The sequence below is a fragment of the Peromyscus maniculatus genome, chromosome 4, assembly GCF_049852395.1.
Source record: "Peromyscus maniculatus bairdii isolate BWxNUB_F1_BW_parent chromosome 4, HU_Pman_BW_mat_3.1, whole genome shotgun sequence".
Taxonomy (NCBI): domain Eukaryota; kingdom Metazoa; phylum Chordata; class Mammalia; order Rodentia; family Cricetidae; genus Peromyscus; species Peromyscus maniculatus.
In genome coordinates this window covers 9,960,031-9,977,392 of record NC_134855.1, presented here as the reverse complement: position 1 = coordinate 9,977,392, position 17,362 = coordinate 9,960,031, and the positions used below count along the sequence as shown (strand labels likewise).

Genomic DNA, 17,362 nt, shown 5'->3' with positions numbered 1-17,362 from the left:
ATGAGTCACCACTTCTGCCCGATTTGGTTTTGTTTCTCGTTTTTAATATTTTTTTCTCTGTGTGTGGTTGTATGTCTGTGTGTACATTTACACATGAGCACTTGCAAACATGAGGCATGGAGCATACATGTACAGCAGAGGGTAACCTCAGGTATTGGTCTGGCCCATGACATTCCAAGGATCCTCTGTTCTCTGCCTCCCTTCTCACTGGCCATTGGGGGACCCCGGGGCCGGTTCCGGGATTTTACATGGCTTCTTTCACTTGTGTTCTCAAGATTGCACAGTAAGTTCTTTACCCATGGAGCCATCTTCCCAAACCTGTTTTTGCTTTTAAATTTTATGTGTGTGTGTGTGTGTGTGTGTATGTGTGTGTGTGTGTGTGTGTGTGTGAGAGAGAGAGAGAGAGAGAGAGAGAGAGAGAGAGAGAGAGAGACAGAGAGACAGAGAGAGAGACAGAGAGGGAGGGAGGGAGATGGAGGACACAAGGAAGCCGCAGCACGTGTGTGGAGGTCAGAGAAGAACTTCCTGGAGTCATTTCTCTTCTTCCTCTCAAGCTCCATTACCTGCTGAGGCATTTCTCCCGCCCCCGCCATGTTTATTTCTTATTTATTTATGTGTGTGGGTATTTTGCCTTTATGTGCTATGCGCCCTGTGTGTGCAGTGCCCAGAGAGGTCAGAAGAGGGTGTTGGAGCCCTGGGACTGGAGTTACAGAGACACGTGTGCCATCACGTGGACACTGGGAACGAATGGTCCCGGAAACCCAGGACCTCTGAAGAGCAGCCAGTGCTCTTAACTGCCGAGTCATCTCTCCAGCTCTTCCCTCCTTTTAAGATTTTTATGTTGTTGTTGTTTATGTAGATGTGAACATGTGTCACAAGTGTAGGCCACCCATGGAGACCAAAAGAGGGAGTCAGATCTCCTGGAGCTGGAATTAAAGGAAGTGGAGCGGCCAGTCTAGGAACCGAACTCTGGTCCTGAGGAAGAGCAGTGGTTGCTCTTAAGGGCTGAGACACTCTGCCTGCTTGGCTTTTTGTTGTTGGTTTGGTTTGGTTTTTCGGTTTTTTTTTTTTTTCTTTTGTTTTTTGTTGTTTTGTTTGTTTCAAGATCTCATGCAGCCTAGGCCTGGTCTTAAAAATAATATACAGTCAGGGGCTGGAGAGATGGCTCAGAGGCTAAGAGCACTGATGGCTCTTCCAGAGGTCCTGAGTTCAATTCCCAGCAACCACATGGTGGCTCACAACCACCTGTAATGAGATCTGGTGCCCTCTTCTGGCCTGCAGTCATACATGCTGTATACATAATAAATAAATAAATCTTAAAAAAAAATAATAATAATATACAGTCAAAGATGGCCTTGGACTTTGCACCTTCCAGTTGGAATTACAGTCAAGGGTTGCCACTCCCAGCCCCACACTGTGTATGCAGCCTGTACAGAATGACAGGTGAGTGTGTGTTTACCCGTGGAATAATGAAATCAGCTCACTTACCATCACCTCCCTCATCTTCGGATTTTCTGCTTACAATTCAAATATTCCAGGTCGTCCTCTATAGGGGATTTATTTGTTTGTTTTTGTTTTTGAAACAGGGTTTCCCTGTGTAGCCCTGGCTGTCCTGGAACTAGCTCTACAGATCTGGTCAGCCTTGAACTCACAAAGATCTGCCTACCTTGCCTCCTGAGTGCTGGGATTAAAGGCATGCAACACCACTGTCTGGCTCTTTAGCAGTTTTAAAATGTGTCAAATCTGATTAGTTTCAGGGTGGTGGTGGCACACACGTTTAAGCCTAGTACTTGGGCAGAGTCAGATGAATCTCTGAGTTTGAGGCCAGCCTGGTCTACAGACTGAGTTCCAGGACAGCCAGGGCTACACAGAGAAACCCTGTCTCAAAAACACAACAAAACAGACAGACATCTGATTAGCTGTTGTCCTGCAGCTGTGTGACAGGCCTCTGATATGAGCCTTGTCTGTCTGGTTCCAGTGTCCCCGCGTCCCTCTGCTACCCCTCTACTGTTCCTCTCTGTCACTCTCCTCACCTGACCCCGGCTCTAGTCCAGGGAGACCCTCTCCCAATTCCCTATCTTCTCTTTCTCTGGGACTCCGCTTCTATGGACCAAAGTGCTTCTCTCTTTTGCCCTTGACTTTGGTGACACTATAGGGCACCTAAACTAAGGACAAGCCCCCTTGTTTCTTCATCTGGGTGAGGGGCGGGTGTAAGAGAGCTCACAGGGTAGAGGGTTCTCAAGCCAAGGCCTGGAGCCCCGAGTGTGAAAAGTACAGACATCCTCCTTGGCAGGGCTAAGTTGGTGCCTCTGCCAGGGGGAGAAACTGGGTGTGCCCTGACCTTGAATCCAGTTCTTCACAGCCCCCAGGAGGCAAGAGTATGTCCTGCGGACACTCCTGCCTCCACTGCTTTCCCTGTGGCTTGGGAAACGGGGCTTGGTATGTCTCCATCTGCTCTTGCTACTAATTCAAAGCTCCATCTTTTAAAAAGGGTTTATTTTTATTAGTTTTTAGTATTCTTTTATGTTTATGGGTGTTTTGCCTGCGTGTTTGCCTGTGTATCATGTGTGCAGTTGTTATGCTGAGTCATGAGCCCCCTCCAGAGATCACCAGGAGTCTGGAGTTCATATGCAAAAGCAAAGAACCTTTATTGCAAGCTCACGCTTGGGCTCTCTGTCTGTTCCGACACAGCAGTTGGGTCAGGGAGAGCCTAGAGCTCATTTGAGGCAGGGTTTTTAAAGAGTAAAGGATGGGATGGGTAGGGGAGTTCCAGATTCAGATGGGGGTTGAATTCCTGATTGGACAGGAGTTGGGCAACAGAAGTTTTGTCAGACAGGGATTGGTACTGGCGTTGCGGCAAGGAAATTGGCAATCTGTATACAGATTATGTAAGCTATCTTTAATGTTCTAGAGCATTTAGTATTTTTTTTTTTTTTTTTTTGTCTCAAGTCTGATTCGTCACCTGCAAGGTACAGTTTGTGGCTTTTCCTGGTTATTGTAATGGTGAGGCCTAGTTCTAGTATTAGTTTGCAGCCTGTCATGGCTGCACTAATGTTAGGCCTCTTCACAATGCCTGAGGTGGCCAGAATTGGGTGTCTGGTCCTCCGAGACTGGAGTTCCAGACCACTGTGAGTTGTCTGATGCAGGTGCTGGAACCAAGCCTAACCTATGTCTTTTGAAAAAGCACCAGGTGCTTTCTCTACTGAGCTCTCTCTCCAACCTTCGAGTCTTTTCTTCCTTTCCTTTTCTTTTTTTTGGAGGCAGGGTCTCACTATATCTTTCTGGCTGGCCTGGAACTTGCTATGTAGACAAAGCTGGCCTCGAACTCACAGAGATTTACCTGCCTCTGATTTCCCAGTGCTGGGATTGAAGGCATGCACCACCAAGCCTGGCAAATCTGGCCTTTCACCCAGAACTGTTCCTCAGCTGGTACCTTCATGTTTTGTTCTTCTGTCTGTACAGGGTGAACCTGAGTCACCTGGCACTGGTTCTGGCATCTGGGTAGTGTTGTAAAAGCAGGTGGGGCCCAGGCATGTGGAGTTTCATTAACCAGTTCAGTGGCTTACTCCTTGTGATATCTCTACCAATGCTGTCACTACCCACAAGTACTCCACAGGCCCGAGTGTCTGTGTTCACTGTCTTGCATAAACTATGTTCATCTTGATTGTGCACTTACCTACCAGTATCTCTCTGTAGCTGGCAACAGTGACCATTTAGAGAGACTCCAGCCCTGTCCTGTAAGAGCCACTTACAAATATTCATTCCTTCATTCAGTAACTCACATTGACTGAAAAAGGATCAGTCACTGGAGGCTAAAGAGATGGCTCAGCTGTTAAGTCCAGTGTATTGCTCTTGCACAGAGCTGGGTTCAATTTCCAGCACCCCCTTGGTGCCTCACAAACAGCTGTAACTCCAGTTGGAGAGTGGGGGCAGCCTCTTCTAGCCTATGCAGGCACTACATGCACCTTTTTACAAAAGTGTTCACTATTTTCTTTCTTGATATTAAAACAATAAATATTTACTACAGAGAATTTGGATGTTGCTGGGCAATGTTTTACATACGTGTAATCTCAGCACTTTGGGAGATTGGAGGCAAGAGGATCAATAATTCAAGATCAAGCAGGGCAGTGGTGCACACCTTTATCCCAGCACTTGAGAGACAGAGGCAGCTAGTTGGATCTCTGAGTTCAAGGCCAGCCTGGTCTACAGAGTGAGTTCCAGGACAGCCAAAGCTACACAGGGAAACCCTGTCTCAAAAAACAAAACAAAACAAACAAACGAAAAAGAATTCAAGGTCATCACTGGCTACAGTGAGTTAAGCCCAGAGTTCCATCCCTAGCATCTATAAAACTGCATGGTGGCACATACCTGTAACCCCAGTACATTGGAGATGTAGGCAAGAGGATCCGGAGACTCAAACACTTCTTCAGCTACAAAATGAGTTCAAGGCCAGCCTAAACTACATGAAACCATGTTCTTAAAACAAATAAATAGGGGCCGTTGGCGGTGGCACACACCTTTGATTCCAGCACTTGGGAGGCAGAGGCAGTTAGATCTCTTGAGTTTGAAGCCAGCCTGGTCTACAGAGAGAATTCAGAGAAATTCAAATCAAAACAAAAAAGGTTGGGGGGGGGGGGGAGGGACGACGGGTATCTGTCAGTCTCCAAAGCATGGATCCTTTAGAAACCCTTGTTTCCAAAAAACAAATAAAAAAGGGGCTGCAGAGGTAAGCAGAACCCATTCCAGCGACAACAACGCCAGGGATCCGGTGTGCAGAACAAGGAAGAGACCGCAAGGGATGAAGGGGAGTGTCGGGGAAGCCTGAACCCGCGGCCTTTGCAAGCTAGTGAAGGACACACCAGCAGTCGCCCAGAAAGCCTCAAGCAGCCACAGCTTCACCGCCCTTTTGAGGGGTCCCGCCCCACTCTCCCGTGTCCATCTAATCCTGGTGGCCAATCGGAAGAGAGAAGAGGCCATGTCCACACCGCAACCACACTTAGGGGGCGGGGCGGGGGACGGGAGGGGCGGGGCCGACGTGTTCACGTAGCCCGCCCCATTGGCCAAGAGCCACGGCGGCGCGGAGCGATCTGGAGACGTTCGTTGGTCCTAGCAGAGTCGGGCCGCGGCGAAGCCACGCCCCCTCGGCCTCACAGCCGCCTGGTTTGGTTGCGTTGCGGCTGGGAAAGGAGACGCTGCCCTTCCGCAGCGATGGGATCCCGGGTGAGTGGCGGTCACTGCGCGGGCGAGCAGCGGAGCAGGGGTCAGGAGCGAGGCTGGCGGAGCACGGAGCCCGGCCCACGCAGGGGTCCGCGGCCCAGCTTGTCCGCTAAGGTGTCCAAGGTGGGATGAGTGGGTCCCCGGGACCAGGCGCGCGAGAGGATGCCTGGCTCCGGGGGTGGAACGAGAAGGCAGCTGGGTCAGAGAGGAGACTCCCGGGCCTGGAACGCCGCGGGCATCCAAGCAGGGTCGCGGGTACTTCCTGGCCTGGAAGGAGCAGGCGTGCCGGCTGTGGGCAGCGCTGTGTGCGGATGAACCTCAAGGATGTTCTGGGGAGGTCGAGGCCAGAGAGGGAGGTCTCTGCCCTGGCTCCGCATGGAGCAGGTGCTGGAGCTTGGGATGTTGCTGATGTCCATTCTGGGGATGCCCAATATCAGGCTGCGTGGGATCCCACAGAGATGTCCCAGGATGGGAAAGACAGGACATGAGGTAGCTTAGGGCTGACTGGTCTGGTACCATAGCTAGGTAGGTCAAGGTGGGACGAGAGAACGCTCAGGCCAGAGGCATTAGGAGGGTTGTCTTGCACAAGAGAGGAGGTCCTGGGATGGAAAGCCAGCCGGGATATCAGGCCTAAGGTGCCATGGTGGAGGAGCAGACACCCTGCCTGCTCAAGAATGCAGAGCAGAAGAGGCGGCTGGCTCCCCGGGCAGGGCCAGCATTAGAAGTGAGAGGCAGATCGGATGTGGTGGTGCTGAGCTGGACCCTTCCTTTCTGTGAAGTGATCTTTCTCTTGATGGGCACAGCCAGCACTAACTGGACTCTCCTACAGACATGACAGGCCTCCACCCCCACCTCCACCTCGGTCCTAGAGCAGGCTCACTTCTAATTCCATGTGGCTTTCTCAGAAGTTCAAGACCCTGAAGCCCTTCAGGTTTGATATGGGCAAAGCAGCAGGCAGGAGCTAGGTCGCTCTACCACAGCCTTGGGGCCTCGGTTTGTATATCCTTGTGGTAAATGATGGTTCCCTTGACAGTCCTGAGAGAACTGCACTTAGAGTTTGTCACAGAGAGCTAGTGCACTGGCCTGTTGAAAGCACAGAAGAGTGAGTGACTCCTCGTCATCCGATGTCCTTGTCTCCCACCAAGGCTAGGCCAGGCTGGAGGTTTAGAGGAGCGACTGAATTGTAGCTCGCCTCACAACCTCCAGGCAGAATGTCTCCTGCCCTTGACAGTGTGGTAATGTTTTTGGCCCTACTCACTCTGCTTGCCTGCCCTCTGCCCTCCGCCCTCTGCCCTCTGCCCTCCGCCCTCCGCCCTCCGCCCTCCGCCCTCCGCCCTCTGCTCCACCCACCCTCCAGCTTCAGGGCCAGCCTGATAGGGCTGTGTGCACTCCCCACTCACCAAGGATAAGCTGTTCCTTCTTCATCTCTTGTGCTGGCCTAGTGACTTTTGGCCACCATCCCAGGAAGACAGGGTCTGTCTGTATGTTCCTTTCTCTGGAGAGCCCAGGAGTCACCCTTGAACTTGATCATAGCAGTAGGAGCACCCTGAGTCTCGGTTATATGTGATCAGTCCACTGATCTGGCCTCAGGATAGAGCAGTGGGAGCCCCTGAGGTGGGTTTTGGAGACTCAGAGAAGGCTGTCTTTGTCCTCTGTGTCTCTGCTGGGGCTGCACTGCCCGCTCCTGCTTCGTTAAGCAGAATCTAGACCTTGAAGTACCCTCTCTCCACCACTTAGCAGGCGGGTTGCTTTAGACTCCTGGCTTCAGCTCTGGAGACTCAGTTTCTTTGTCAGAAGGTGGGGGAAGGCAGGGAGAAACATCTGCCCATATGGTTATGATTCAGTTGGCTCATGACAATAAACTCAGCGCTTGTGAGACCAAAGCAAGAGAAATATCTTGAATTCAAGGCCAGCCTGTGCTACAGTTTGAGACTCTGTCTCAAAAATAAATATAAATAAAAACAAAGCAAACAAACAAAAAGCCCACCAACAACAACAACCAGATCAGAAAAAACCTTTAGCCCACAGGAAGTGAAGCATTCCTGGCTTTGTGAAACGGATGTCATGGTTCTCAGCCGGGAGCCTGGGAACTTTATTTAGAAAATGGCCTGTGTGTTTAAAAAGGCTAAGAAAGTGCAGAAGGCCCTAAGTTAGAGGGTGACCTATTTATCTCCCAGTCTCTGTTCTTTCTGCAGCCAGCATACCACACATGCTGCCTTCAGCTCCCAGGCTTGTTGAGGTGTCTGTACATGGTTGCTTGTCTGCCTGCGGGGAGGGCTGGGGCCTGGGATTCCAGATGCCCACCTGGTGTTCATCTTACCCACTGAAGACACTGTGCCCTTCCCCCCCCCAAATGCTAGACCAGTGCTTTAAAAAAATTGAGACAGGATGTGCCTAAATTGTCCAGTCACTCTTTGAACTTTTGATCCTTCTGCCTCAGTGTCCTGAGCAGCTGGGATTATAAGCCTTAGTGAGGTGACCAACCCCTGAGGACACTCTTGTTTACATCTCTTTTTTGCTCATGTGTACACCTTTTTTTTAAAAAAAAAATTATTTATTTTTTTTAGTGTGTATGGGTGGAGTGTTTTCTAAACCCCAGGTTTTTTTGCTTTTGTGTTTTGAGACGGTTTTTCTGTGTAGCCTAGGCTGTCCTGGAACTTGCTCTGTAGACCAGGCTAGCCTCGAACTCACATAGAACTGCCTGCCTCTGGATTAAAGGTCTGTGCCACCACACCTGGCAAACTTTTAAAAAATATTTTGTGTTTTGTCTAAATGTTTGTCTGTGTACTATATTCATGCCTGGCACCCATGGAGGCTAGGTCAGAAGAGGGTAATGGATCTCCTGGAACCAGAGTCATAGATAGCTGTGAGCCACCTTGTGGATGGTGGGAATTGAACCTGGGTCTTCTAGAAGAGCAGCTGTTGATCTTAAAACTTTTTTTTTTTTTTTTTTTTTTTTTAACACAAGATTTCTCTGTGTTAACAGTCCTACCTGTCCTGGAACTCTGTAGACTAGACTTTCTTCAAACTCACAGAGATCCTCCTGCCTCTGCCTTCCAAGTGCTGGGATTAAAGGTGTGGACTACCAGGCTGAGTTTAAAACATTTTTCTTTGGAGCTGGGAAGATGGCTCAGTGGTTAAGCGTGCCTGCTTCTTTTCCAGAGGACCTGAGTTCAGTTCTCAGCACCCACATCACATGGTTCACAACTGCCTGTAACTCCAGCTCCCGTATGCAGTGCCCTCTGTGACCTCTGTAGGCACCTGCACGCATGTGGCGGATACACATACATACACATACATAACTATGTGTACATGAGTGCAGAAGCACCTGCCACAGGCGCATGTGGAAGCCGGAGAACAGCTTTTGGGAGACAGTTCTCTCCTCTCGTGTCTGATTTGATTTCTGTTGCTGTGATAAAATACCCTGGCAAAGGCATCTCAGGGGGGAAAGGGTGTTTTGACTTGTTCCGGGTGACGGTCCATGGGAGAAAGTCACAACGACAGGATCTCATGACGCCTGCTCACGTTACATACACAGTTCAGAGTCAGAGGGCAAAGAATGCATGTACGCGTTTCCGCAGTCCATGGCCCGAGCCTAGAGACCAGTGCCACACTGTGGAAGGGTCTCCCACCTTAATTAACATAGTTAGTTCCTCATGGATATGCTCAGAAACCCACCACCCAGGTAATTTTAGACTTGTCAGGCTAACAGCACATTCAACCACGGTTCTGGGGAACTCAGTAGGTTGTCAGGCTTGCTCAGCAAGTTCTTTTACCTGCTTAGTTATCTCAGTGCCCCAAAGCTTTTTGGCAGGCTTGGGTATTGAACATGGGGAGGTGAGCACTCTGCCACTCAGCCCCAGCCCTGTGTGCACCTTCCTGTGTCTCACTTGGTCATCTGTCCCTCAGCTCTGTGGAAGGACCTGTTATGTGTGCCCCTGTCCTGCTGGCGTGTGGATGGTGCCCAGGGCCCAGCCAGAGACCAGTTGAAGACGTTCTCCTTGGAAGCTCTTACCCCCAGAGTTCCCTCCTTGGGTGCTAGACCTGCCATGGCGTTCCGTCGGACTGAGGGTATGTCCATGATCCAGGCTCTAGCCATGACGGTGGCTGAGATACCCGTGTTCCTGTACACGACGTTTGGTCAGGTGAGATGGGTGTGGCCTGTCGGGGGTCCTCAGCACCTGGGAGAGCTGAGTCCTTTCATGGCTATACTGTGTGTCTTACTTAATTTCTCATTGCTGTGATGGAATGTCTGGACTAAAGCAGCTGAGGGGAGGAAGAGGGGATTGGGCTTGTAGTTCCAGTGGACTGTCGTCCAGCATGTGGAAGGCTGGGCAGCAGAAGCAGGAAGCTGGTTATCACACTGTACTCAGGAAACAGACTGACAGATGCATGTTTATTAGTGCTTTCTCCATTTTATACAGGGCAACTTGTCCTGCCCAGTAGTGGTCCCCTCCACAATTAGGATGGATCTTCCTTGGTGCTGGACAGATGGCTCAGAGGTTAAGAGCACTGGCTGCTCTTCCAGAGGTCCTGAGTTCAATTCCCAGCAACCACGTGGTGGTTTACAACCATCTATCATGAGATCTGGTGCCCTCTTCTGGCCTGCAGGCAGAACACTGTATACATAATAAATAAATAAAGTATTTAAAAAACAACAACAGAGTCGGGGGCCTTAAGCCCAGTCTTTACTTAAAGGCTAGGTGACCCCTTGACTTCAGTTTGTTGATGGGAGTGCTGACTAAATCTTTGACACCCCAAAAGCTTTCTTTTGTGGGGAAGAGTTCCACCTTGGCCAGCAGCAGAGGGTGACCAGGATGAGCCTGTTTGGATGGAGTGGTCTGGGACAGTGAGTGTTATCAGCTCCAGATGTCATGGGGAAATGGAGCTGTCACATCTGGGTTTGAGCTGTGTGTTGGTCACCATCTCCACATGTCTTAACTGCTGTGAGCCTCAGGTTCCTCATTTGAAAGGTGGCTGGGATTCTGACAGGTGACACAGGTCAGGCCCTGGTGCAGTGCCTGGCACTGTACCCCTGCTGGCACAAATGGTGACCAGCAGCGTGGGAGCACACTGAGTCCCAGATCCCAGTATTCATGTCCTCAGTGATGCACTGTGCTCTCGTTCTATTCTGGTTCACATTTTGGAGGCGCTGGCCTGATTTCCTTTTCAGTGCCCCTCGTCACTCTGATCAGCAGAGGGACACTGTGCCCACACCTAGAGCTTCCCTTCAGGTGACATAACCAGGCCTCTTGTCTCTTTCCTCCAGTCTGCCTTCTCCCAACTGCGGTTGACACCAGGCCTGAGGAAGGTTCTTTTTGCCACAGCCCTTGGGACTGTGGCCTTGGCCCTGGCTGCCCACCAGCTGAAGAGACGTCGGCGGAAGAAGAAGCAGGTGGGCCCTGAGATGGGAGGTGAGCAGCTGGGCACAGTACCCCTGCCCATCCTCATGGCCCGCAAGGTCCCTTCAGTGAAGAAAGGTAGGTGTGTGGTAGAGGAGCCCTGACATTGTCACGTTTCAGTGTTGTTCCCTGTGGGGTCTTGGGCTAGTGCCTTCCTGCCTCATGCCATGTTCTCCCAAGTAGGAATGATAGAACCATTCTTTGAGACCCTGGGCTCAGTCTTGGTGGGTGGTATTGGTTCTAGATGTCTTTGTCACCTTAGGAGACACCAGGTCAGGGCCCAGGGCAGTCAGTTTCCCCGTGCTCAGAAATAGGAAGAGCCACGAGCTTCATGAGCCCAATAGTGTTTCTTGAAATCTTTTTAGGGGGAAAAAAGGATTTGATGTGGTAAAATTCACCCTTTTAGTGTGTGCTGAGCTTTCAGATGGTACCATCATAGAACCAAGTCACTATGGGAAAACTTATTAAAAATGTATTTTGGTGTTTGTGTGTGTGTATACACGTGTGTAGGTGTGTGTATACACGTGTATAGGTGTGTGTATACACGTGTATAGGTGTGTGTATACACGTGTGTAGGTGTGTGTGTACACGTGTGTAGGTGTGTGTGTACACGTGTGTAGGTGTGTGTGTACACGTGTGTAGGTGTGTGCCATGGTGTACATGTGGAGGTCAGAGGACAACTTTTAGAAGTAAGTTCTCTTCTCCTTCCACAATGTGAGTTCTGGGCTCAACTCAGATCATCAGATTCAGCAGCAAAGTGCCCTTGTCCACTGCACCATCTTGCTGGCCCTAGAAAACTCTTTTTTTTTCTTTTTCTTTTCTGAGACAGGGTTTCTCTGTGTAGTTTGGTGCCTGTCCTGGATCTCGTTCTGTAGACCAGGCTGGCCTCGAACTCACAGAGACCTGCCTGGCTCTGCCTCCCGAGCGCTGGGATTAAAGGCGTGCGCCGCCACTGCCCGGCCCTAGAAAACTCTTCATCCCCTGGCAACCTTGTGAGTAACTGTTCGCCACGTGTCAATGTCGAGTTGCTCTTCTTCCAAAGTGTTCTCATGGGTTCTCAGCTCGGGAGACAGTTTTCCGTCTTGGAAAACAGATTTAAAGCCGGGTATGATAGTGTGTGCCTTTAACCCTAGCGCTGGAGGCTGAAGCAGGAGGATGCACAGTTTAAGGCTACTGTGAGCTACAGACGACTGAGATTTTGTCTCAAAAACTGAAGTAAATAAGAAAAGTCAATAAAGACAAGGAAAATGAGGTTTCAGAATTGCTTTATTTATTTACGTGCTTATGTATTTATTTGTTGTACGCGAGGCAGGCAGAGGACAGCTTGTGGGAGCGGGTTCTCTCCTGCCAGCCATGGTCCCAGGGATCGAACTCAGGTCATCAGGGGGTGGCGAGCACCTGTACCTGCTGAGCTGGCTTCCCAAGCCCGTTGTTGTTTAAGGTCTGTGTGTCTGTATGTCTGAGTGCTTTGCCTGCCTGTATGCATGTCCACTCTGTGCCAGTGGAGGTCAGAAGAGGGCACCGGGCCACCTGGGACTCGAGTTAGAGATGGTGGGAGCCACCATGTGAGGCCTGGGAAGAAAACCCGGGTCCTCTGCAAGAGCAGTAAACTCCCTTAACCACTGAGCCGCCCCTCCAGCCCGTCTATGTGAAGCAGGGCCTGACTTCAGCCCAGTGCAGTGAGTTTCAGTAGTCAATTGTCCTTGCAAATGCTAACTCTGTCGTGACAGCTGCAGAACTGGACCTTGAGAAGCGAGGACGGCCCTGCTGGCCTACACGGGCCCTGGGAAGCCGGTGCCGTGCCCCGCACAGGGTCTACCAGCGTGCCTGGCACCACCGCCTCCGTTTTGATTTCACCCTTTTTCTCCCTCCCCCCCCCCTTCAGTGCCGTGTGTGTTTAGTATATTCTTCTCATGAGCTGCACCCCAGTCCTGTTTCTCTCTCTCGAAGTGTGTGTGCGCGCGCGCGTGCGTTCATCTCTCATTTTGGAAAGAAAATTCTTTTTCGGTCTTTTATTATTATTTTTTGTGTATGAGTGTTTTATCTCCAGGTACCTGTTTTTTGTTTGTTTAATTTGTGTGTACATGTGTTTTCTGTGTGTGTGTGCAAGTGTGTTTGTGGGTGAGGGTGAGCTCTCTCATTCCAAGGCTAGTGTGGTGACTAGCGGTCAGTGTATGCCTGGTGCCCAGAGAGGCCAGAAGAGGCACCACAGAGGCCTCTGGAACTGGATTTACAGGCACTTGTAAATCCCGACGTGGGTGCTGGGAACTGAACCCAGGTCCTCTGGAAGAGCAGACAGTGCTCTTAACCACTGAACCACCTCCCAACACCATCCCCCACCCCCTTGAGACAGGTTCATGTAGCCTTGACTGCCTCAAACATACCGTGTAGCTGAGAATAACCTTGAGCTTGTTTTTATGCTCTGACTATTGGTTTGTTTGTTTAATTTGTGTGTACATGTGTTCTGTGTATGTGTGCAAGTGCATTTGTGGCTAAGTGTGAGCTTCATCCCAAGGCAGGTGTGGCACCCAGTCTCAGGTGTAGCTCTTTACCTAGCGCCCTGTTTGCGATTGAATCCTTTGTTTTTACAACTGCATGCACAGGCTAGCTGTCCTTGAGCTTCTGGGCTTCTCTGGTCTTTGCTCCCATCTCTCCATAGGAATGCTGGGATTACAGACATGGGCTACTGTACCTGGCTTTACATGGGGTCTGGGGATTTGAACTCAGGTCTTCACGGTTGTGTGGCAAATGCTTTACCCATTGAGCCATCTTCCCAGTCTGACCTTGAACTTCCCACCCTCTCACCTGCACCTCCTGAGTGCCTGTGGCTACCATGCCCCATTTATGCGGTGCTGAAGGGCAAACCCAGGGCCTCCTGCATGCTGGGCATCCAGCTCTCTAACTGAGTTATGGCCTGGCCCCTTAGTATTTTTACATTGTTTATTCTGGGGGGAGGGTGTGTGCCATGGTGGGTGTGTGTAGGTCAGAAGACAACTTTTCAGGAGTTGGTTCTCTCCTTCCATCGAGGACTGAACCAGGCTGTCGGCCTGGCAGCAAGTGCCCTTACCTGCTGAGCCAGCTGGGAAAGAGAGTTCTTTATCAGTCACTCAATCAAGCTCACAGGCAAACTGAACAAGAGGTAGGGAAGAGGCCTGCCTTGCTCTTGTCCCAGCATTTGGAGCCCTCCTATGGGCCTGGCCCTGTGTTAAGTCAGCAGGCCACAGGAAGGGCCTCATTCCTCTGCTAAGTGTCCACACTAGGGAGATCTGCTGGTGTCTTGGAGGTCAGGTCATCAGAAAGATGAGGGTGGGGAGGGTGGTCAGGTGGAGGAGGCCTGCAAGGTCCACCCTTCTCTTCACAGGCTACTCCAGCCGGAGGGTTCAGAGCCCCAGTAGCAAGAGCAACGACACTCTGAGCGGCATCTCCTCCATCGAACCCAGCAAACACTCAGGCTCCTCCCACAGCCTGGCCTCGGTGAGGAGCCAGGGCAGGATGTGTGTGTGTGGGGGGGGGGGGGGGGGAGGTGCCACCAGGACATTCTTGGACTCTGCCTTGAGGAAGCCTGTTAGGGAGATGAGAGAGAGGCCCCTCTCGTTCCTTCACACCCTCATCCATGAATTCGGGCTTCTCTGTGGATGATGGGTGGAGGACCACTCAGAGATAGATGTGTAGGTGCCAGACAGGGAGCTTATCTGGAAGCTTGGGCATCAGACATTGAGCGAGTGCCTGGAGGCGTCCATGGCGGGGCCGGGTGCTGAGGGTGGAGGTAAAGGAGACACAGGTGGACACTTTCACTGGAGCTCAGCTTCAGGGGCATTGACTGTGTTGTAAATCATTCAGCAAGGACCAGGCCGGAGCTCTAATCCCGGCTCTGGCTCTGCCCTGGTGATGCCCTTGCCCTCTAGTCTGGAGTAAGGTAGAGGCCACTCTTGGGGTTGAGAGGCTCCGAAAGAAGGTGGCAGCTGTCTGTCCTTGTCTGGCTGGTAGGTAGGGAGTGGGGTCCAGGGAGGGTTCATCCGTGGCTGTTGCTATCAACATCTGTGTTTCTGTGGGGTCTCATCAGGCTGTTCTGAGGATGTGGGTGCTGGCCTCGCTCACTCAGGGGAGGCACCTAGGAGGGCCTGTGGCCTGTGGTCATGCAGTGGGGTGGCCTAGAGGGTCCCACAAAGGGCCTCACTTCTTCTCTGTATACTTGGTCCCCAGATGGTAGTGGTCAATTCATCCAGCCCCACAGCTGCGTGCTCAGGTTCCTGGGAAACCAGAGGGATGGAGGAGTCTGTGCCTACCACAGATGGCAGTGCCGAGAGCCTCTATGTACAAGGTTGGACTGGGAGGCTAGCCCAGGGCCTGGGGTGGGTGACAGTGTGGCGGGGGAAATGGCCCTCTAGGAGTCTGGGCAGGGCAGGTCACTTCTTCAGTTCCTGCCCCGCCCCCACGTCCCCCGTCACTCCTTTGCGGCCCTTTCTGGTCAGAAGACAGACCTGCCTGGAGAAGGCCTGGATACTGACCAGCCTGCAAGAAGTCACGGCCGGGCTGGACGGCCCTTCCCAGTTCTGGTCCTGCCCTGGCCTTTGCCTCCTGCTGCGCCTCATCCCCTCGAGGGTGAGACTGTGACCCTCCCTCTCTCCTGCCTCTCGTGTTCTCAGGCATGGAGCTCTTTGAGGAGGCTCTGCAGAAATGGGAGCAGGCTCTGAGTGTAGGCCAGAGGGGGGATGGAGGCGGCGCCCCCACCCCGGCGGACAGCGTCCAGAACCCAGACACCGCGTCAGAGGCGCCATCAGAGGTAGGTGGTCTGCCCCGGTCACCATGCAAGAAGCTTGGCAGGGTGGGACAGACTGACTCCCGGGTGACCTCTCCCGCAGGCATTCACTAGTCTCTCAGCCATGAAAGCCCCACGGAGAGTGAGCAGTGTGCTCAGTGCCGGGGCGATTTGGTGAGAGCTTGGTAAACAAGTCCCATGTTGGTAGTCAGACCCTTCTCAGCTCCGTTTGGGGGAGGGTGGGTGTGCTGAGCAAGACTGTGGGAAGTGGGTCTCTGTTACCAGTTGGCTGGATTCTGGGGCCTTTGGATTATGTTTATGATTTTGGGGAACACCACTCAAATTTTTTATTATAATTCCGTAATTTATTTATTTGTAAGACTTAATTTTTTTAGTGTGTGTTTCCCTGCATGCATGTCTTTGTACCATGTTGGTGCCCACAAAGTCCAGGAGAGGGTGTTGGATTCCCTGGAACTGGAGTTACAGTTAGGAGCCACCAAATGGGTGCTGGGAACCAAACCTGGGTCCTCTGCAAGAGCAGCCAGTGCTCTTAACTGCTGAGCTATCTCTCTTGTCCCTATCCCCCGGTTTTTTTCTGGCATTTTTTGAGACATGATCTTTCTATGTTGCTATGGTTGTTCTGGAACTCACTCTGTAGCCCAGGCTGGCCTTGAACTCACAGAGATCCACCTGCCTCTGCTTCCCAAATGCTGGGATTAAAGTTGTGTGCCACTACTTCATTCATTCATTCATTCATTCATTCATTCATCTTTGTGTATGTGAATGTGCTCACCAAGGTGCATGTGTGGAGGTCAGAGGTGTTGGCCCTTGCCTTCTGTCTTGTCTAAGATAGGGGGTCTAATTCACTGTGCTCCCTCGGATGCACGCACTGTATCCAGCTTGACGTTAGTTCTGGAAACCCCAGCCCTGGTCCTCATGCTTGTGTGGCAAGTGCTTCATCCACTGCAGCGCGTCCCCTGCCAGGGTGTCTGTTCACCACGTGTGGGCAGTACTACACCAGTGTGCAGGCAGGCGGCGGGGTGCAGGACTTAGTTGGTAGTTGGGTGTGGAGAGTTCTGGAGAGAAAGGTGAAGAGGCTTTCGTTTTACCGACATTGTCGATGCCTTTCTCTTCTGTTGGTTTAAAAAGACAAAACTCAAAAAACTGGAATTAAACCGAGAGCCTTGCACAAGGGCTGTGCCTCAGCCCTGGGTTTGATCGCTTTGAGCACATGTGCTTGGCATTGGCTTGTGTGGGTAGCAATATTGTGGGCCATTGTTGTTTTATTCTTTATGCAGCCCCAAGGCCCCCAGGTTCCTGTTCTCTGCCTGAGCAAGATCAGGTGGGGGCTCCTCTTGGGGAGCCCCAGGATGTCAGGAACCAGCCAGGAAATGGCAGTAGCCTTAGACATTAGAAATCTGAGGGAGCCCGGGTGTGGTGGCACACACCCAATACTGGGGAGGCAGTCAGAAGGTCACAGAAAATTCCAGACCAGCTTGAGGTACAGAGTGAGTTCTGGGTCAACTTGGGTTTCAGACTGAGACCCTGTCTCAAACCAAATAAACCAACCCAGGGGAATTTCACAGGGACTTGGTTGCTCAGGTGAGGGGATACCTGGGATGTGTGTACTCAGAGTGCAGGTCAGGACCACCTTGTGGCAGCTGGAACCACTGTGAGTCTGGCTGGTAGGGGTTGTGTCTCCTCTATTCTAGCCATCTTTGCACCTCCCCAGAATGCAACCAGCTTGATTGGGTGCCTGGAAAACAATGTGCTCTGTAAGAGTGGATGGTGCCTGCAGGCACAGACAGTTGCAGGTAAAGGTGCACTTCTGTTGCCCAAGCGGAAAGCTGGGCTCAGAACCTGTCACTCAGAAGTCATGGACACAGTGGGGTGCAAAGCTGAGAACCCCACATGCCATAGACTCTTACTGTTCCTGTGTGGGCAGATGATGGCACCCACAGCTGTTTGTTAGGGAGGAGGAGGA

General features: G+C 51.5%; 1 protein-coding gene across 4 annotated transcripts in view; it reads left to right on the top strand.

Annotated features, from left to right (window-relative positions):
- Positions 1 to 5,074: 5,074 nt before the first annotated feature.
- Positions 5,075 to 17,362, top strand: part of Miga2 (mitoguardin 2) — a 29,452-nt gene continuing 17,164 nt past the window's right edge. For 2 of the 4 annotated variants that reach the window (XM_006983418.4, XM_042274956.2), the window contains exons 1-6: positions 5,075 to 5,220; positions 9,127 to 9,362; positions 10,487 to 10,697; positions 13,981 to 14,093; positions 14,823 to 14,940; positions 15,266 to 15,402. In XM_006983418.4, the coding sequence (XP_006983480.2) occupies positions 9,267 to 9,362; positions 10,487 to 10,697; positions 13,981 to 14,093; positions 14,823 to 14,940; positions 15,266 to 15,402 (675 nt within the window). In that variant the 5' untranslated portion in view covers positions 5,075 to 5,220; positions 9,127 to 9,266. Of the gene's footprint in view, positions 5,341 to 9,126; positions 9,363 to 10,486; positions 10,698 to 13,980; positions 14,094 to 14,822; positions 14,941 to 15,265; positions 15,403 to 17,362 lie in introns of all 4 variants that reach the window. The other 2 variants (XM_042274954.2, XM_042274953.2) reach the window with 1 other exon arrangement.